The following is an 18642-nucleotide window of genomic DNA, read 5'->3' on the forward strand; positions in this document are numbered from 1 at the left end:
AATTATTGTAGCTATGGCTCTTGTCATGAGTTATTAAATTAAATGTGTGAGCAAGTAAGACCTGCTGTGATGTATAATCCCTGTTAAACCAACCAACTCATACAGATTTTTATGTTGAATAGTCGGTTTATTTTCAACACACTCATCACAGGGAGACAGCGGGGATGCCACAGATGACGAGATGGTTTCCAGGAAGACACGGAGTTGTAAGGAGGGACTGTATCGGAACGGACCAGAGTCTGACAGCATAGACCAAGAAGATCCAGGTGACATTTTCATGAACATAAAAAAGAATCCAAACAGTGTATTAATATCTTTGGTGACCCTTTCTTAGGGTACTTTATTATGTCTGTATAGTGTTTATTTACCCTTAATCCACTTTGCCTTAATAGAGGACAGCTTCCCTGGACCATTCTCCCTCTCATCTAATAAGAGCCCTGGATTGCTAGCCTCTTCCTCCTCCTCCTCCTCTTCCTCCAGCATGGCAGGGTCCAACCAGTCCCGCCCACAATCCTCTCCAATCCTTTCAGGAACTTCGAAATCACAGCCGGGGTATGTGTACAAAGACCGGAGGTGTCAAATTCTGACCCTGCTGACATCTAAATTGTTTCTTTTCCAGTTAGGTGAGGTATAAGTAAGATATTTTTCCTTTTCTTTGTTGGTTGTAGGGCATGGAGCAGCAGGTCGTGGCACGGTCGAGGTAAAGGCTGCTTCAAAGGCTTCCAGAATCTCATGATTTCTGACAGCACAATGAACTTCATCGAGTTTGTTGAACTCTTCAAATCATTCAGGTAGATGCCAGTGTTTTTCCAACTAGATCTTGTTTTCGACACTTCAGTAACAGTGTAGTAAGACACTGTACACAAGCAGAAATTCGCATGTCAGTTTGTCAGGCTTTATTCAAAGCTTTAAACTTTTCACAATTGTGTGTCTGTTTTATGTAGCCAAACTAAAACCTGAATTAAAAATATTTTTCTGGTTATATGTTATCTTCCGACATTCAGTAAAAACAGTACTGGCTTGAAAAGCATTCATGTATGTATAAAGTATGTGTTCTGTTAAGCATTCTTGTCATCTCACTTCCTCTTGGTATGTAATTATTGTGTTTGTATCAACAGTAGCTAAAGACAGTACGATAAAACAAATTCAACAAATTCTTCTCAAGGTTATCATGACTGGGACATTTTCCAAGGATTCTTCTCTGCATAATATTTAGTTTCTATAATATTTTCCCAGTCATATAAAAGGGAACAGTGTTTTTCCTTGATAAGCAATGGATTATTTTAATACCTACATTTCTTTGATTGTACTGTATCCTCTCATGTGCTGCCCACTAGTTCCCTTTGATCTGCACACTTGCTTAGCCACAGCCATGCAAAGGAAATTTACAGTAACTACTTAAGCAGATTAATATTTTTTTCTTTTAAAAGAAGTGGTCGCTGAGATGTATAATAGAGTCAGATTACTGTATTTGAAAATGGAAAAGCTTATTCAAAGTTTAAGTGCCTTTGTCCAGTTGAACAAGGCTTTTGCAACATTTAAATTGGCTTTGTCTGTTGAGCTAAGGCAATGAATCTGCACATCTGTATCTGTCAAATTCTAAAATTAACTTCTGAATTCTGCTATTTGTTTTCTCCACAGTATCCGAAGCAGAAAGGACCTAAAGGAGTTGTTTGATACCTTTGCTGTCCCCTGCAGTCGTTCAAGTTCAGAGTCAGCTCCTCTCTACACCAACCTCCGGATAGATGACAAAGACACGGGGCTGCAACCAGACCTGGGTACAAGCAGCAAACAAAAACATGTACACACGCATCCACATTATTCCTTTCTCGCTCACTCTTGCCTCATCTCTTTCTCTCCTCTCCAGACTTACTAACCCGGAACGGTTCAGATCTCGGCCTGTTTATCCGGACGAGGCAGCAGATGTCCGACAACCAGAAGCAGATCTCTGACGCTATTGCAGCAGCCAGCATTGTGACCAATGGGACAGGAGTGGAGAATGCATCACTAGGCGTCCTGGGATTGGCTATCCCTCAGCTCAATGACTTCCTAGTCAACTGTCAGAGAGAACACCTGAGTTATGATGAAATTCTCAGCATTATACAGGTGAGGGATCGAAGAGTGGATGATTTGCATTTAATCTAAAACACATGGATAGATAGTGAAGATGGAGGCCATATACTGTATTTGGAAGTGGAGAGAAGGATGAGGAAATGCCTGATATAGATGTGTTAATTAAACAAATTAGAATAAATTAGAATAAAAGAAACATGAGACAAGGAAGGGAAAAGGGCTGTTGATCAATAATATTAATGAATAGTTTCTTGTTTTCTCTTATAGAAATTTGAGCCCTCATCAAGCATGAGACAAATGGGTTGGATGTCATTTGAAGGCTTTGCAAGGTACAGTAAAAACATCATCATCATATAAGACTTAACAACAAGCTTTTGTCAAGATAGAAGGCATAAAAGAAATACTTCAATATACATGGAATATTACAAACACAATTAAAGAACAGACTGAATCAATATGTTGAAAAGAAATTAAATTATATTCTTACTGTATTAGAAAACGGCATATCCACACAAACTAATGCAAGTTTGCATGTACTGTATTTTTAAAAGAAAAAGAAGCTGTAGTCTTACCATTCCTGTCTCTTTACCAGGTACCTGATGGACAAGGAGAACTTTGCGTCTCGTAACGAGGAATCCCAGATGAACCCGGAGGAGCTTCAGTACCCTATGTCCTACTACTACATCGAATCTTCTCATAACACCTATCTGACTGGACACCAGCTCAAAGGAGAGTCCTCTGTTGAGCTTTACAGTCAGGTAAATCAGACAATTACTTATTCAGGCCAATCTCAATAAGTGGTTAAATTCATTACCCAGCATTTTTAGATTTTTCTAATGTTTTTAATATTTTTTTAATGTTGATACTGTATTGTTTGATGGTTACGTAGGTGCTGCTTCAAGGATGTAGGAGCGTTGAATTGGACTGTTGGGATGGAGATGATGGCATGCCAGTTATCTACCATGGACACACACTCACTACAAAAATACCCTTTAAGGTTAGGAATGTATATGAATCATTTAATTCAGAAAAGACATGTCCATTGATTGAAAAGAAAAACAAACGATCGATCACTGGCTCTCCTTACCTTCCGCTCCCATGCCTCAACTATTGTACTGCTGTATGATGTATTCATTTTGACAAAAGTAGTCCAGGCAGAAATTCTGTTGATTCAGTAAAACCAAACAAATGTGAATTTTTAGAACATACTTCAGCTGACCTTAATTCACCAGCTGGTTACCCTTGAGGGTCATATCGATATTATTTATTTTATATAACCAAAGTTGGACCAAACAGAACCTTCAGACACCTGTATTTTATTTTAAGAGGCTGATTCAGTAAATCTCATTAGTATTGGTTTCCATAAAGAGTTTTATTGTCACATATTGGACTTGGAGCACTGTGTCTAAGAATTTAATCTCTCCCATGATCCTCCAGGATGTGGTGGAAGCAATTAACCGGTGTGCATTCGTCAATTCTGACATGCCAGTCATCCTGTCCATAGAGAACCACTGCTCCCTTCCACAGCAACGCAAGATGGCTGAGATCTTCAAGGTATGTAAGCGGTTCATTCAGACTCTGCTAAAACCAATTACGTAACGCGCTGAGCAGAAATTCACAGGAACTACAGTAGCAACACATTATGTCCATTTCACATTACAACATCTAACTTTCATTATCAGGATCTATCATGTATGTTTTTCTGTGTGTGGTTAATTTGTTTCTAATGTTACTGGTATTAAACTTTATGATTAGTGATTAGAATTTGTAATTGATAATGAGACAAAAAGTCTTTTGCCATTTATGTTTATAATGAATGTCACAGATTAGGTCACATTACAAATCCCATAGCACCACCTTTTAAGCATGCAGCACTTAACTTCTAGGTGGTTTTAGAAAGTATTTCAGCAGAGCCCTGGTGAATATTTAGGGAATTACAATCACCTACACCTTCAAATAATCTACAACCTCCACTTCTCCACTTAACTGCTTAACAGGTGCGAGTGTTTTCTTCAGTGGTACTTGTAGCAGCACTTTTTGAGCAAGCATTTGTTTTCCTTGCCCAGTTTTTCTCAGCTGTACTGGGCATTTCAATTTGGCAGTCTCCCAGTTACAGACTTGCTTTTCTAATCTTTAAGCCACAACTGTCCCCCATCTTTTTAGATTTATATACTCAAGGCCACACATTTCTGGGCACAACAGATACATCATGGAGTATCGTTATGCTTTCATCTAACTAAACTTCCCAGCATTCCACCCTCCCTGGAGACCAACTTGATAAAGATAACGAAAAATCTTTCATGTTCAGACAGCTCTTTGCCTCTGGCTAGCTTACATCACTGTGAGTTTGTTTATTTGCAGTGTTGTTTGTGTTGATAAAAGCACTTTCATTTTCTCTAGTTGAGGATTCCTCTACAACATTTGAGCGTTTCCTCTCCTCTTCCTAGTCGACCTTACACACTGGTGTGTGTCTCACATTAGTGGACATCATTTATGGATGTCTATCTATCATGTTCAAATATTTATTCACTAGACGGTGATTGGGGAACGTCTCGTGACGCGCTTCCTCTTTGAAAGCGACTTCAGTGATGACCCTCACCTGCCGTCGCCGCTGCAGCTGCGAGGAAGGATCCTACTCAAGAACAAGAAGCTCAAGGCTCACCAGGCACCAGTGGACATCCTCAAACAGAAGGTTGAGAAAAGAGACAGACATGCTGTCCACACAAACATAGAAATGCTTATATTAAATATAAATTTTACTATAAGCATTTCTTGTAAAGGGCATTCCAGGTAGCATTAGTGCATTGAATATTTAACACTTTTGATCGTTAGAGTGCTGTCACACATAAATAATAAATGCTAAAATGCTCAAATGTATCACACCATTCCCTCTCAGTTTACATAGCAAACATAACATAATGTACCTCAGTCTATACACTGTAGATTCTCTGCAGATAAGAGGTTGCCTATTTCCGGAAATGGATACAGATAATACAACCTTCAGTTACAGATATATCTTTGTAAATATTAGTCCACCTCTACATCTGCACTTACTCTCTCTTTCTAACATATGCTCTGTCTCTCTGTACCTCTCAAGCTTTCTGTTTTTGACAGTATTTTTAATCTCTCACAGGCTCACCAGCTGGCCCACCTGCAGGCCCAGGCTAGCAACGGGTCGCCAGGGGTTACTCTGTCTGGAAACCATGCCAATGAGGAAGAGGAAGAGGAAGAAGACGAATACGACTACGACTATGAGTCTTTATCAGATGGTAAAGAGATTTTTAATGGAGTTTGTGATTGGGGGAAGGAAAACACTTTGAAAGCACAAAACAAACAAAATCAAAAAACTAAGGACCTACAAGTTTACCTTTGATCCCCGAGTTAAAACATCACATAGTTTACATGTAGATTCTCCTGTTGTAACCTTTGAATCGGTTTCTATTCACACCTTTATCTTGTCTATCTCCTTTTTAACACTTGAAGACTCTCTTTAAGTTGACACTCTATTCTCACTCCCTTCCTTTCCTATTTTATTTTGCCTGTTTTCCACTTAGCTGATGTCCTCACAGCCTCTACTGCCTCGTATGGCCTGGAAGGTAAATTCACAGCTCTGTTGCGCCTCTCTATGCATGAGTGTTTCACTCTAAATTTGTTATGCAGTGGTAGCTGGAGTGTATTACAAGATCTAACACTTTGTAGTATCCTCATTAGTATCTTTATATTAGCACTTAAAGTGCTGCATTTAGATATTGACCCTGCGGTTTTTAGTTTTTTGGGGAAATAATGGTCTATAGATAGAAATTTACTTGCTGTGGTTGTCTACCACTGCAGAATAATTAAAGGAAACACTGGTGTGTAGAATTGCGGAAGCGATCTGCATCATTGCTGTAGACTGATTCTTGTCTGTGCCCACATGAAGCTGCCAGCTTTCTGCTTTTTGTATGGACAAAGTCAGTTCATGTTCTGCTACACTGTAGCTACCCCGCATGGTAACCAGCACTTCAAATTTCAACCATTACAGAACACAATAAAAATGTAATTAAATCTGTTTTATAGTAAAATGATACAGGGTGATTTGTTTTTTGACGAGACTGAGGACTAATTCATGGGCACTGAGGGCTTGTTTGGCAAGCCATCCTCCCCCACTGAACAGCATGGCTAATAAAATAAAAAAATCATTTGGAAAGGACGCCGCTGTCTTTTTCAGAATTTTGACAACAGTTTAGAAGTTAACACAAGTTTACCTCTACTTTGTAATCTAATTCATAATAGACTTAGAATCTGAATAAGATATTATCCAAACATATGTTTAGCACTACTGGATCATACAGTAAATGGTTGGCAACATCAGGAGTGTTTGTTATGATGTACACTTGTTTTATCACTGTTATATAATTGCTATAATATGACTAGCGCCCTTAACTGCCAGCTTGCTACCATAATTTCTAATGTGCCGTGTGCCAATGGAAGTGACATTATTAAAATGCAGTCTGAGCATCCATCATCCAAAATTACTTATCTTCTAATTAAATTCACTCACTGTGAACACTTTGTTTAGAGTAACGTGGATATAGTTTTTGTAGTACTTGTGGTGTAAGCTTGTGTTGTTTTTGTGTGTGTCTTGCTTGTGTTTGGCCTGCTTGTCACATCCTAATTTACGATGCAAGAACACTGTTGATCCGCTTACAGTACCAGAGGAATTGCCCTGATATGTAAAATGCGGTGCAGAGTCAGGGCAGGGTCGGACTACACTGTCTAGCTCTGTATTGATTGTCCTTTAGAAATACGTAATTATGAATGAAAAAAAACTACGTTCTATTCATCTCAGTCAGTGTTTTAACTGTACGTTGTCTGAATGCTTCCTTTTTCTCCCACAAACACATCACCTCCCTTCTTCTTCGTCCCCCCCCCTGTACTGTATTTGTCAGTGACCTCGCCAGTGGCTGGGCAGGCTCATCAGGGAAACAAAACAAAGCCATCTGGTTTCTCAGGCCCTACGCTGCCCCCACACCAAACAACAGACCAGGGGAAACTACCCTGTCCCGGTCCCACTCCCAGCACTACTTTCTCCTAATCCCTGCCCTCTGCTTGTCCCTGTCGGAAAAACTTGCCAGTCATGAACCTTTCAAAAAACATTTCTCTTATCTAAACCTCATAGTGTGATTCAGTTTGGCTACTTTACCACTTTTGCAAACCCATTTGCCGTGAAATATTAACCTACCAGTCAGCTACATCCTTACTTAATAAACCTCCTTCCACCCTTGACTGTTTCCATTTTACCTTACATGCTTAGTACTCAACATCAGCTGGCCCAGTGAATACAAACACTTGAGTACTAAGGAGCCAAGTTGCCACCGTCCACAGCTTAACAATAACTCCCTTCTTGTTACAGTCTGGTCTAACTCATTTCTCTGGCTACTGTCTACAAGATGACAGTCAGGGTCAACTCTATTCAAAGGAAAAGATTCCAAAAGTCAGGAATTAAACAAGTTTTCTGAGATGAAAAGCGTTTTCAAACTGATATGTTTCTTTTTTTTCTGGTTTTGGCTACGGTGAATGTGTAGGAGGAATGAGAGCAAAGGCAAGAACCCCCTACTGTAGCTCCTGTTTACAGTTGATAGATATTGCTTTGAGTGTCAGTGAGGAGAGGTCATCGTGACCTTTTGCTCGGGAACATGAGTTCTGCAAGTAGTCAGGGATGTGGATTCCACTAATTATAGATAACGGCTGATAGTTTCATAATTACTGTATGCTGTGATTGTTCCCACTTGCTTCAACATTTCCTCCTATTTGAGATGGATGGGATACAGACAATCTACAATTACAAAATGAAAGTCCTCTAGAAGACTAATTAAATACAAAAATAAACACCAAGAAACACTCTAAACATGGTTGTGGTTTTACTGTATTCATCACATGTCATCAGCCTGTTTAGTAAGTTACCATAACCCAATTTTAGGTTAGTTAGGTTTTCTCTGTCAAAACCCATTCTGCTACATTCGCTCATACACGTATTTCCACCAGGGTGCTGCTAAGTACAACCATAACAATTTACAGTGAACAAAGGCTTCGGTTGGCGTGAAACCCAGGTATTAGCTGCTTTAATAATATTCATTGTATTGTCTTCTGTACATAGATAACATCCTGGATGACAAGCCGGAAGGGAAGAGCTCAGTGGACAAAGAAGAGCAACCTGTTGATGAAATACCCAAGCGGATGAAGAAGGTTGACAGCACTACGCAAAGCAAAGGAAAGGTAGGGGAATATTAAACTGGCATAAGTGCAGCAACAAATATATATTTTGTGTTTACAGTGAATCATAGTTTACAAAATTCCCAAGAAAAGCCTTGATGGAAAGTATAAAAAAAGCCTCTGGAAAGATCAGTGGGAATCCCCCTCTGTAGCTAATAGGTGCTTATGGGTATTTTAGCTGTTTGAGGTCAAGCCAACGCTTATTAGCCTTTTTTGGGTTTTTTTTTTTTTTTACTCAACTGTTTTTTTTTTTGGTTAGATAGCATCAAAAACATTCAAATATGTCCAAGTAAACAGGAATAGACAAAAAAAAGAATAAACATGCTTTATTACATTTGCTGACGATGTTAAAGTATATAATTTGGATCGAAGCAAAATGGTGAGTTTTTACCCATGCAAGTATTTTTGTCCCTGCTTCTGTTCAAGCTCAGCCTCTGTTTCCCGTAGTACATCACTGTCTCTTCAAGTAAAATGTTAACAGCATTCTCCCTGTCCTGTGTCTGCTTGCACCTGTAGGTGTTTGACATGGAGCTGGGCGAGGAGTTTTACCTTCCTCAGAACAAGAAGGAGAGTCGACAGATCGCCCAGGAGCTGTCCGACCTTGTCATCTACTGCCAGGCTGTGAAATTCCCTGGTAAGGAATATTTAATCATTCTGTCTCTTTGTCAAACACAGCTCTTCCTCTTATTTCACTCCTCATTTTAAGATATTTCTGAGTAGTTTCTCCTTTATTCCTTCTCTCCTGCACACTGACATCCTCGCCTGTAGGGTTATTTTCCCAGTGAGAAGTGATTTATTCTCCATCACAATCGTTTTCCACTCTCTCCTCTTTTTCTCTTGACATGATTTCATTTTCATTATCTCCTTATGTTTTGTCCCACTGTAATCCACTCGTGTTATATTTAAGAGGTCAAACCACTCCCCATGTTTCTGAATATTTTTCATTGCAAGATATTTAATATCCCTGTGTTACACTTCATTCCTCTCCCACAGAGGACACCCACTAAGATGATGAATCCCTTTTTCCCCATGGGAAAGATACGGTTACTTTATTGTGCTGTCAGTCCCAAAACAGCACAACTGTGCAGCAGGAAGATTTTTTGGGAGCGTCCTGGTGACTGCATTGATGAAGCTTTTGTGTGTAATTGCAATGTCCCATGTTCAGATTTCTCATCTTTCTGTCAGTTTTGTCTGTCAGTCAAAAAATTAAAACGGTTGAAATGAAAAGAAAAAAAAAAACGTAGCTCTTCAGAATCAGGGTTAGATTTAGTTGTAGTTTTAAGCGGTTCATGAAGTCATAAAAGTTTTCCTATCCATATTCATTCCATTCTACCATTTATCTAAAATATTTCTTTTTGTCCCTTAAACATCATCCTCTTATCTCCTTTTTCCTCTCTCAAGTGTCCTCTTCTCTGCTTGTCTCCTCTTTTCTTTTACATGACATTTGGCCTTATAAACCGGCTTGTGTTTCCACTGGTATTTTATTTGTTTACTGTTTCCAGGGACCTGAGATCTGAGAAAGAGAAAAAAAAAGGGCAAATGGTCCGAGTCAGACAGACAGCAGACTAGTCCCTCTCTCTGTCTTGTCTGAAGTGATTTCACAAGGACATGATACTTCTAGAAATTTGTGTACAAACACTTAAATGATGTTATTGTATCTTAACAATACTCAATATTCATAAACTGCATGGCATGATTTTTTTTAAATCTCAAATATTTGTTATAAAAGGTGACAGACTTGACACCAAATAGCTCAAGATTAGCAGTATTTAAATGTGCTACATGCAGCACTTTTACATTAATAAATCATTGATTTTGAGGCAGTAGTTTAATTACCATATAAAAACAAACAAACGAACAAAAGTTGCCAAGGCGATTCGTTGCCTCTATCGCTGAAAAAATAAGAGCCAAAGGAGAATTTGTTTGAATAGCAAAAAACGTTATTTTTTGCAAGCTGTACAAATAATACAGCACTTAAGTCCATTAATATTATTCAAAACTGCATCCACCAAGACTGCCAACAACATTTTTCTCACTGAAACAAATGTTTTTGGAGTGACGCCTGAGAGTGAGCAGAACAACATCCTCTTTATAAAAAAAAGTGACAGCATTTAAAATGGTTTCTGATTTTTCAGTGGCAAATTGGGAATTGGGAAGGAGAGATAGTAATGTCATCATTGTGGTGTCTCCAGTATGTCTGTGTTGCGTATTGACCACTCTCCTCTGATTGCCTCTTGTGTGTGGGAACCCAGGCCTGTCCACACTGTCTCCGGCAGGCTCTGGCAGAGGGAAGGACCGGGGAAAAAGCAGGAAGTCCATATTTGGCACAGCTCCTGCTCGCTGCAGCGCAACGGGGGAGGTCACGACCCAGAGCCGCACCCCTGGGAAAGGTACGCAGGGCCAAGGGGTGGTTATGGTTAGTATGAGTGTGAGCATGTAAAAAAGGAAGGAATAAAAATTTAACGATGAAAAAAGCATCGAAGTAGACAAAAAAGTGCAGATTGATGTGGAGAATTTGATCGGACAAGAAGCTAAAATACTTTAAAAAAACAGGTTAGACAAAGTATACATTCAGTATGAATATAGACTTAGTTCTTCCTGTTGCTGCCAGGAAAGCATGTTGTTTTTAACCTCTTCCACTCCCCCTCTCCTACCATAGATACATTTTTGTCTTTTTTAGGGGGGGACAGGGGATCTTTAGGGGGAGATAGCAGGTCAGCAGTATATGCAACATAGAAGTGATGTACATCATCTGAAAGCTGGGAACCTGAAGATTAATCTGAGATGCAGCTCAGCAGTGTGTGACAATTTATTCTAGTCATGAATCTGTAATGAACATTGGGTTTTGGTTAGGCGCCTATTCAAATGTTGAAAGTTTAGAGTGCATAAGGGCTTAGAGCATTATGATGGAAGTACATGATGGCCATTCCCATACTTAAATACGTCTCATAAATTGTTGCAGCAATTTTTGGGTTGATAGCATTTGGGTTGATAGCCAAATTTAACCATTTTGACCACTAGAGAATTGATAAAAATGGTCAAAAATCCCTCCAAAATACCACATTAACATACCAAGACCTTGAGGAACACCATAGAAAAAATCATGCTGTGATTTGATCTGTAGTTTGTGTTTGTAAAGTTTGATGAGGCTGTGATTATCCTAGAGGTCACAATAGGTCATTTTATACAGTGAGGTCAAGTTAGCCCGACAAGCTAGCATGACATGGTTGGTACCAATGGATGCCTTAGGTCGTCTAGTTTCACATGATACCAGAAACTTTAAAACTGAGCCTGCTACAGCCTTTGAAAGATGGTAATGTCGGCCGAGGATGCCTGCATCTGTGGGGAGTTTGAGGTTAAGGAATTTCAGGGCCTTTAAAATGTTCCTCTGTCTTCACTCTAGGTGGCACCGAGCGGCTAAGCTGGGAGGAGCAGCAGACGTCTCCTGTCCTCAATCCCCCCACCTCACTCAGCGCCATCATCCGCACGCCCAAGTGCTACCACATCTCCTCCGTCAACGAGAACGCCGCCAAGCGCCTTTGCCGACGCTACTCTCAGAAGCTGATCCAGCACACGGTGTGCCAGCTGCTCAGGACATACCCGGCAGCCACCAGGATAGACTCAACAAACCCGAATCCTCTGCTTTTCTGGCTTCATGGAATTCAGCTGGTGGCCCTCAACTATCAGACTGATGGTGAGGACGAAGTGGAGAAGTGCTGTTTTCTCTTTGAATGCAAGGGAGCACACTCTCTTCTTTTTCTTCTCTTCTTTAGTTCATTTCTTCTTTTTTTGGTCTGTCTTTGGTTATAGTGGTATAAAATTGACTCACGTTAATATTATCTTATATCAATATCTTCTTTATTCCCTAGATCTACCCATGCAGTTGAACACAGCATTGTTCGAGGCCAACGGCGGCTGTGGTTATGTGCTGAAGCCGGTGGTGCTGTGGGACCGTAGCTGTCCGCTCTATCGACAGTTCTGTCCAATGGAGAGGGATGTGGAGAAAATGAGCCCCGCCGTCTATTCCATCACTGTGAGTTAAGATGACTAATAGAACAGAGCGAATGTTCAGTCAGAATCCACAATAGTTTTCTTTCTGCACTCTCATCCTCACTCTGTGTGATCCACTTCTTTAGATTTCTGACTATTTACGTATTTTATTACTTACCTCTTTGGCCTGTTTGCTATCCATCACCTACATACCTACAATACCTAATGACTGTTATGACTGAACACTCAAGCACACACACGCCTCTTAAGTACTCATATTAGGTCCATTAAGGTGTGTTTGGACAGTTTTATTGTAAAATGATCTGTATGTGCTTTCATTATTTGACAGTCATGAAGGCCACCCAGTTAATTCTCCATATACCAGTGAATGAGAACCAGCTATGCATTGCAATATGTCCATACTTAGTCTGAAAAATCCCCCCTTGTCTCCAGTGACTGCATTTATTTTTCTGTCAGTCCTTTTCATCACTTTCTGTCACTCATTGCACATTACTTGTGGAACTCTAGTCAGGTTAAAAGCCTGAATGTTTCTGTACCAAATTGATGGTTATGAAGATCAAACGACTCATCACTTAGTGCCAGTCTACATTTTTTGGTATGTAATAATCTGAGTAAATAACAGCATGAATTAATGTTAGAAAAGACACAATAAAATTGGGCTGATAAGCTGCAGGTGTTAGTTTTGTTGCTTTTAATTGCTGTAAAGATTCTTAGTGATTTGAACTGTTTAGGTATAGATTTTCTGCATACATACACTCAGACATCATGAACACTCATCTGGTAAAGCGAGCAGTATAAACAGAGGCATGATCTAATACTCATAAAACGCTGTGTGTCTGTGTGAGAGAGAAACAGACAGAAGGAGACTGACAGAAGGTGAAATAGAGTCTCTGTTGGCAAGTCAGAGTGACTTCACTGACTGTTGTTTGGCCTCTCCGACCTGCTTAGGTTTTTATCAAATGGACTGAAAATAAGTTTGATTTAGAGACCATGGAATAAAAACAATAAAAAAAACAACATGATTATCGTTGCTCATTAATCATATCGCACCTCTTTTCCTTTTTCTCAGATTGTGTCTGGTCAGAACGTTTGTCCCGGCAACAGCGCAGGCAGCCCCTGCATCGAGGTGGACGTTCTGGGCATGCCCATCGACAGCTGTCACTTCCGCACCAAGCCCATCCACCGCAACACTCTCAACCCCATGTGGAGTGAGCACTTTCAGTTCACCGTGCACTTTGAAGAGATGTGCTTCCTGCGCGTCGCCGTGGTGGAAAACAACAGTTCCCAGACTACTGCTCAGAGAACTCTGCCTCTGAAGGCCCTCAAATCAGGTAAGAGCCTCAGATACAGCAGATAAAACTAAACAATTTACTCAAACTTGAAAGCACAAACCCTAGTTTTGGATTAGTAGTAGTATTGGATTATGTGCGGTCAAAATACTTAAGATTTGTTGTGTGTTTGTTTCAGGTTACAGACATGTCCAGTTGAGGACGCAGCATAATGAGTCACTTGAAGTGTCCAGTTTATTTATCTTCAGCCGTAGAACAGAGGAAGGTCCAACAGGGGGCGCTACTCAATCTTCCCTGGTAAGACTTAGTTCAGGATTGCAGGCGTTGGAGGCACATTTGATACTTTGTCTCCACTATACACTGAGAACCTGTAAACCTTAATCGCACTGGCTTTTATGATATTGTAAATACAGTAGATAAAATTCAAGAATATTCAAAGTAATCATAATCTAAAGATAGAACTAATTTGCATCCTGGTTGCACTGTGAGCAATATCATTACTTTGGAACTCTCGCTCACACTTTCTAGGGAAAAAGCAAGATAGACTGTTTAATAAAGCAGACATGACGATATAATAATGATGTTTTATAATAACCTGCTGCCTTGTATCCCTTCTTCTGTGCACATAGCTGTTCAGTTCAGAGGAGAAACATACATCCCAGCAGCACAGGGTAACAGTGCATGGAGCTCCTGGTCCTGAGCCCTTCACGGTGTTCTGCATTACGGCGCAGACCACCACCAAACAACTGCTGGACATGGTTAGTAGTTTAAAAATAAAGATTTACGATGCTTGAATCATGTGATAGCAACCCAAGCAGAGGACAGTCTCACACACACAAGATTTAATTCTGTCATATGTACTTTTTTCCCTCCGCAGATTGTACCATCTGAAGGAAACCCATCGGAGTACTTCCTGTGCGAGGAGAAGGTCCCTCTGTTGAAGGAGCGCAGCGAGGTGAAGCGCTGTGCTCAGCATCGCCCCCTAGCGCCTGAGGAGGAGGTGGTCAGACTGGTCAGCAGCTGGAACACTGAGGAGGGATATGTGGGAAGGATCTGCCTCAAAACAAGAGAGGAGGTACGCACAGAGCTCTTCTGACACATTTGGTAGATTCATCTAAATTTATACTGAGCTCTTATCCTATTTGGGACAGTTTATAGTAGCATCAATATTGTTTGTTAACCATAACATAACTGTAAGTAGGCTAAATCAATCATGAAACTCATTACTGCTACAAAAAACACTTCATACAAACTTATGTGGCATATTATGTGAACTATGGCTCCACCCTGTGGTTGTCTTACACAAAAGACATTCTGCTGTTGTAGTTGTGCTATAAACACTCTTACTTAAAGGTAGAAATGGTCTGAAGTTGGTGAGCAATGTGGAAAGACTAGTTGCATGCACCACAGATTTTAAATATTTTCTTGACTTTGTAGAAAACCATAAAATAACTCAACCACACACTGTTTTTCAACTCCTGCCATGAGCTTATTTTTCTAGCTTTGGTGCCGCTTCAACATATTTTTAACGTTACTGTGTGGTTTTATTTTCGCAGAACTTAAATGAGAAGAACACAGTGCAGGAGGGGGAGGAGGAGGTGACTGTGGGAGGAAGAGAAGGCGGAGGAGGGGGAGTAGGAGAGGAAGATATGTTCTTCGTCCAGGTCCATGAAGTTTCACCAGAACAGCCTCACACTGTGATCAAGGCCCCGCGCTACAGCACCGCACAGGACATCATACAGCAGGTGAGGAGATTCAAGGAAGCTCGGTCTTTACCAGATAAAATGATTGAAGTCGGTTTGAGGATTCGAAACTAGTTGCCAAACTTTTCTCTCACTCTCTCTGTCCTGGCTAGACTCTGACAAAGGCCAAGTATTCCTACACCATCCTAGCTAATCCCAACCCATGTGACTACGTCCTGATGGAGGAAGTGACCAAGGACGCTGGCTCTAAGAAGTCCTCCACAGCTAAACCCCTTCAGCGGGTGCTGATGGATCACGAGTGTGTCTTTCAAGCTCAGAGCCGCTGGCGGGGCGCGGGAAAGTTCATTCTTAAATTCAAAGAGCAGGTACAGTAGCGCCTAACACGGTAACTGATTTTCAAAGGTAGAGACTTATTTTCATTGTGTAAGACAGTGTTGACATATGTGTTCGTGTTCTAACACTTGTGACCTTTGTATGTGCTTGCAAGAATGGTGCCATGGAAAGTTTCTCTAACATGCTGTTCCTTCACATCTCAATAATTATCTTATGTGCATGTTATTGTATTTTAACATGTACATGATGGCTTGTATGTGCTTTTAACTTGTCGTTGCTGTCCTTGTTTGTAACATGTTATGTGTGCTTTGCTGCCCTGTGTATGTTTTTGTAATTAACTTGTCTGGTACTAATGTTTTTATATGTTGTATGTCTGTCAGTATTTATTTTATTTATTCATCATCCTTTTACACCCGAGGCCTTTTGTGATGACATGTTTGCAAATAAGAATGCTCTGTAAAATGACCTGCCTCGTTGAATAAAGGTTAAATCATTCTGAAGTTCTGTTTATGTTTTTGTTTATATATCAGAGTGGTTGGGGAAAAGGACAAATATACCATGACAAAAACATTGAAGCAGATTACTTCTTGTGTACAAAAAAGAAATCGACAATACAAATTTAGAAAGAAAGTGTTAAATGTATAGTTGTTTATCCTGCTATCTTTCTCACTAAAGTAAAGAGATAAAAAATACTCAAAACTTACATGGTTCTCATGCATTTCTATAACAAGAATCTCTGCTTCCAGGTGGTGCGGGAGGACAAAAAGAAAGTAATTTCATTCGCCAGCGAGCTCAAGAAGCTGACCAGCCGCAGCCGCAGCATGACAGCTGGCGGCGGCGGCGGTGGCATGGATGGTCCTGCCCAGAGTAAGGATGATAGAGCTGCATGCTGTGTGGCTCTGACAGAGCTCCAGGAGTGAGGCTCACACTCTGCCTGCTGTCTGTGCATGGAAAGGCAACAGAGGTACCGTACCGTATGTTGTCTCTAACATCACCGTTAGAAAAGGAGCACTCTGTTAAACTTAACAATTGAAAGACATAAAATAGTACATTGCGTGTTGCTTTTCTCAATACTAATTGGGCGAGGAGGTTATGAATAGAATTGATTCAGATTGTGATGTTATTTACCATGAAAGTACAATGGAAAAAACTAGAATTGTGTAGAATTAAATTACCTAAAAATCAAGCTATGAGTCATGGGCAGGAGGTGAGAAATAGTCCTGGCCAGAGTAGCAGCATGTAACAAGGTCGGCAGTTATACTTATTTTTCATAAAAGTAGGAAAATACCCTCCTTTTAGCACCTCATGGAAAAGGACTTTGAAGTAAATTAATCACAATTATAGACTACGCTACAAAGAAGGGTAATTTTAGGCTGAATGGCTGTTGGTAGCATTTGTCAGCTACGGCATAAAATAGGTCAGGCACTCAGTACTTTGATATGTGACTTTCAATTTCAAGCAACAGGAGACATATAACAGAGCTCCAAAGAGGCAAACTCATCCGTCACAAAACGACAAGTGAATCTGGGGAAATTCAAGACAACAAATGCTAAAAACAGCTAGAATGCAACCCAGTATGACCCGTGTTTGTAGCAGCGTACATCAGAGTTTGAGTTGTTTATATTAGTCTGTCCACCCCCGTATATCCTAACATTATATTTCCATCAACATTTCAGCTGTTGTATAACACACATTATACAACAGTCTAACTTTGCAGTGTGGAAACAGTTCATGGTTGTTAGTTATGAAGTGGTGTGTTGTGTCTTTGCATCAATCTAGTACCTCTGGTTTACTTTATATTCCGTTTACATTAGAAATTTAAATTAAAAGATATCTAAAATAGAAAAAATGAAAATAAATGCTATCTCTTCCACAGGGTATCTGTCTGCAGCCGCAGGTCTGAAGGTGTGGGTGGCAGAGGGCAGGGTGGGGGCAGGAAGGCTCCTACAGGCCTCCTCTTCCTACTCCTCCTCCTCCTCCTCCTCTTGGGGGCACCTCCGACCGGACCACCTCCCCACCTTCTCTCTCACCCGGCCAGCCTGGATGCTTCACCTCCTTAGGAACTGGAAGACCCACAAATGAAATCCAGAGAGGGGGATTTTGCGTCGACTACTTCTAAACTCGGAGGATTCCCCTTTCCAAGAGAGGCGAGGCGTTTCAAGCGAGGGTCCTACGCATTGTGGACTTCTGGGATACGCTCCTCTCCAAGTCTTGAAGGAGCGTGATCCTGTCCTTGTGTTAGTTGAGAAGGTGGTGGACAGGCCCGAGCCTCATTCATGGGTTAGGTGATGAGTGTTCAGCCCTTCGCTCGGTTGAATGATGGACGGGAGTTTTCGGATTTACTGACCCGGCCTCACTTTTAGAGCAGTGACGGTCATGTGGGCAGGTAGCTCCGGCTCCTTTTGGTTTATTGGTTGTAGTCTGGCTCCATAGAGAGTCCAGATTACCAGGGGCAGCTGATTTTGTTGAAGCCATTTGGGATGTGATGAGGGACTCAAAAGCAGAGAAGTAATTATCCCATAACCAAGAAAACATACAACTAAACCACATCCTTGAGTCACACTGTGTCAGTTTTTTATCTCCCAAAAATGCATCAAAAGATAGATGGGACGGCTGCAATATGACCTCTGGATTGGTTTAGTGAACCTCAAACTATTTTGAATTGAATATGCCTTTTGTTTTTCAAGGACAAATCAAAAATGGCTGCACAAAAGATTAGATGGCCTGCATCCTTGTGTAGGCTACAGTTTGATATTACAAGAGTGTAGCATATATTTGATTGAAAGCAGCCATTCAATGCAAACTACTCCCCTTTTCTGGTGTCACACAGAGAAAGCACACAGCAGATGGAGGGAGATCTGCTAGCAAAAATGGAAGGAGAGATGTAGGAGAGTACGAGGATTGATGGGGTGAAACAGTATTCTTCTCTTTCTCAGGTATGGGCTCTTTTGGCTGAGGGCATTGTGAAGGAGGCTGACAAG

At 40.7% G+C, this 18642-nt stretch overlaps 1 protein-coding gene across 5 annotated transcripts in view; it reads left to right on the top strand.

The window, feature by feature from the left end:
* The window catches only part of plce1 (phospholipase C, epsilon 1), an 82812-nt gene extending 65155 nt beyond the window's left edge, over positions 1–17657 (top strand). For 3 of the 5 annotated variants that reach the window (XM_042396667.1, XM_042396666.1, XM_042396670.1), the window contains 25 exons: positions 152–266; positions 393–552; positions 669–791; positions 1642–1778; positions 1868–2106; positions 2341–2402; positions 2666–2831; positions 2963–3070; positions 3511–3627; positions 4607–4765; positions 5207–5342; positions 5628–5669; positions 8210–8328; positions 8842–8959; positions 10578–10715; positions 11729–12019; positions 12195–12358; positions 13406–13667; positions 13804–13922; positions 14255–14383; positions 14503–14700; positions 15182–15370; positions 15481–15693; positions 16408–16625; positions 17538–17657. In XM_042396667.1, the coding sequence (XP_042252601.1) occupies positions 152–266; positions 393–552; positions 669–791; positions 1642–1778; positions 1868–2106; positions 2341–2402; positions 2666–2831; positions 2963–3070; positions 3511–3627; positions 4607–4765; positions 5207–5342; positions 5628–5669; positions 8210–8328; positions 8842–8959; positions 10578–10715; positions 11729–12019; positions 12195–12358; positions 13406–13667; positions 13804–13922; positions 14255–14383; positions 14503–14700; positions 15182–15370; positions 15481–15693; positions 16408–16581 (3678 nt within the window). In that variant the 3' untranslated portion in view covers positions 16582–16625; positions 17538–17657. Of the gene's footprint in view, positions 1–151; positions 267–392; positions 553–668; positions 792–1641; positions 1779–1867; positions 2107–2340; positions 2403–2665; positions 2832–2962; positions 3071–3510; positions 3628–4606; positions 4766–5206; positions 5343–5627; positions 5670–8209; positions 8329–8841; positions 8960–10577; positions 10716–11728; positions 12020–12194; positions 12359–13405; positions 13668–13803; positions 13923–14254; positions 14384–14502; positions 14701–15181; positions 15371–15480; positions 16162–16407; positions 16626–17537 lie in introns of those variants that run through there. The other 2 variants (XM_042396668.1, XM_042396669.1) reach the window with 2 other exon arrangements.
* Positions 17658–18642: the final 985 nt, after the last annotated feature.

Source organism: Thunnus maccoyii, chromosome 20, assembly GCF_910596095.1.
Source record: "Thunnus maccoyii chromosome 20, fThuMac1.1, whole genome shotgun sequence".
NCBI lineage: Eukaryota > Metazoa > Chordata > Actinopteri > Scombriformes > Scombridae > Thunnus > Thunnus maccoyii.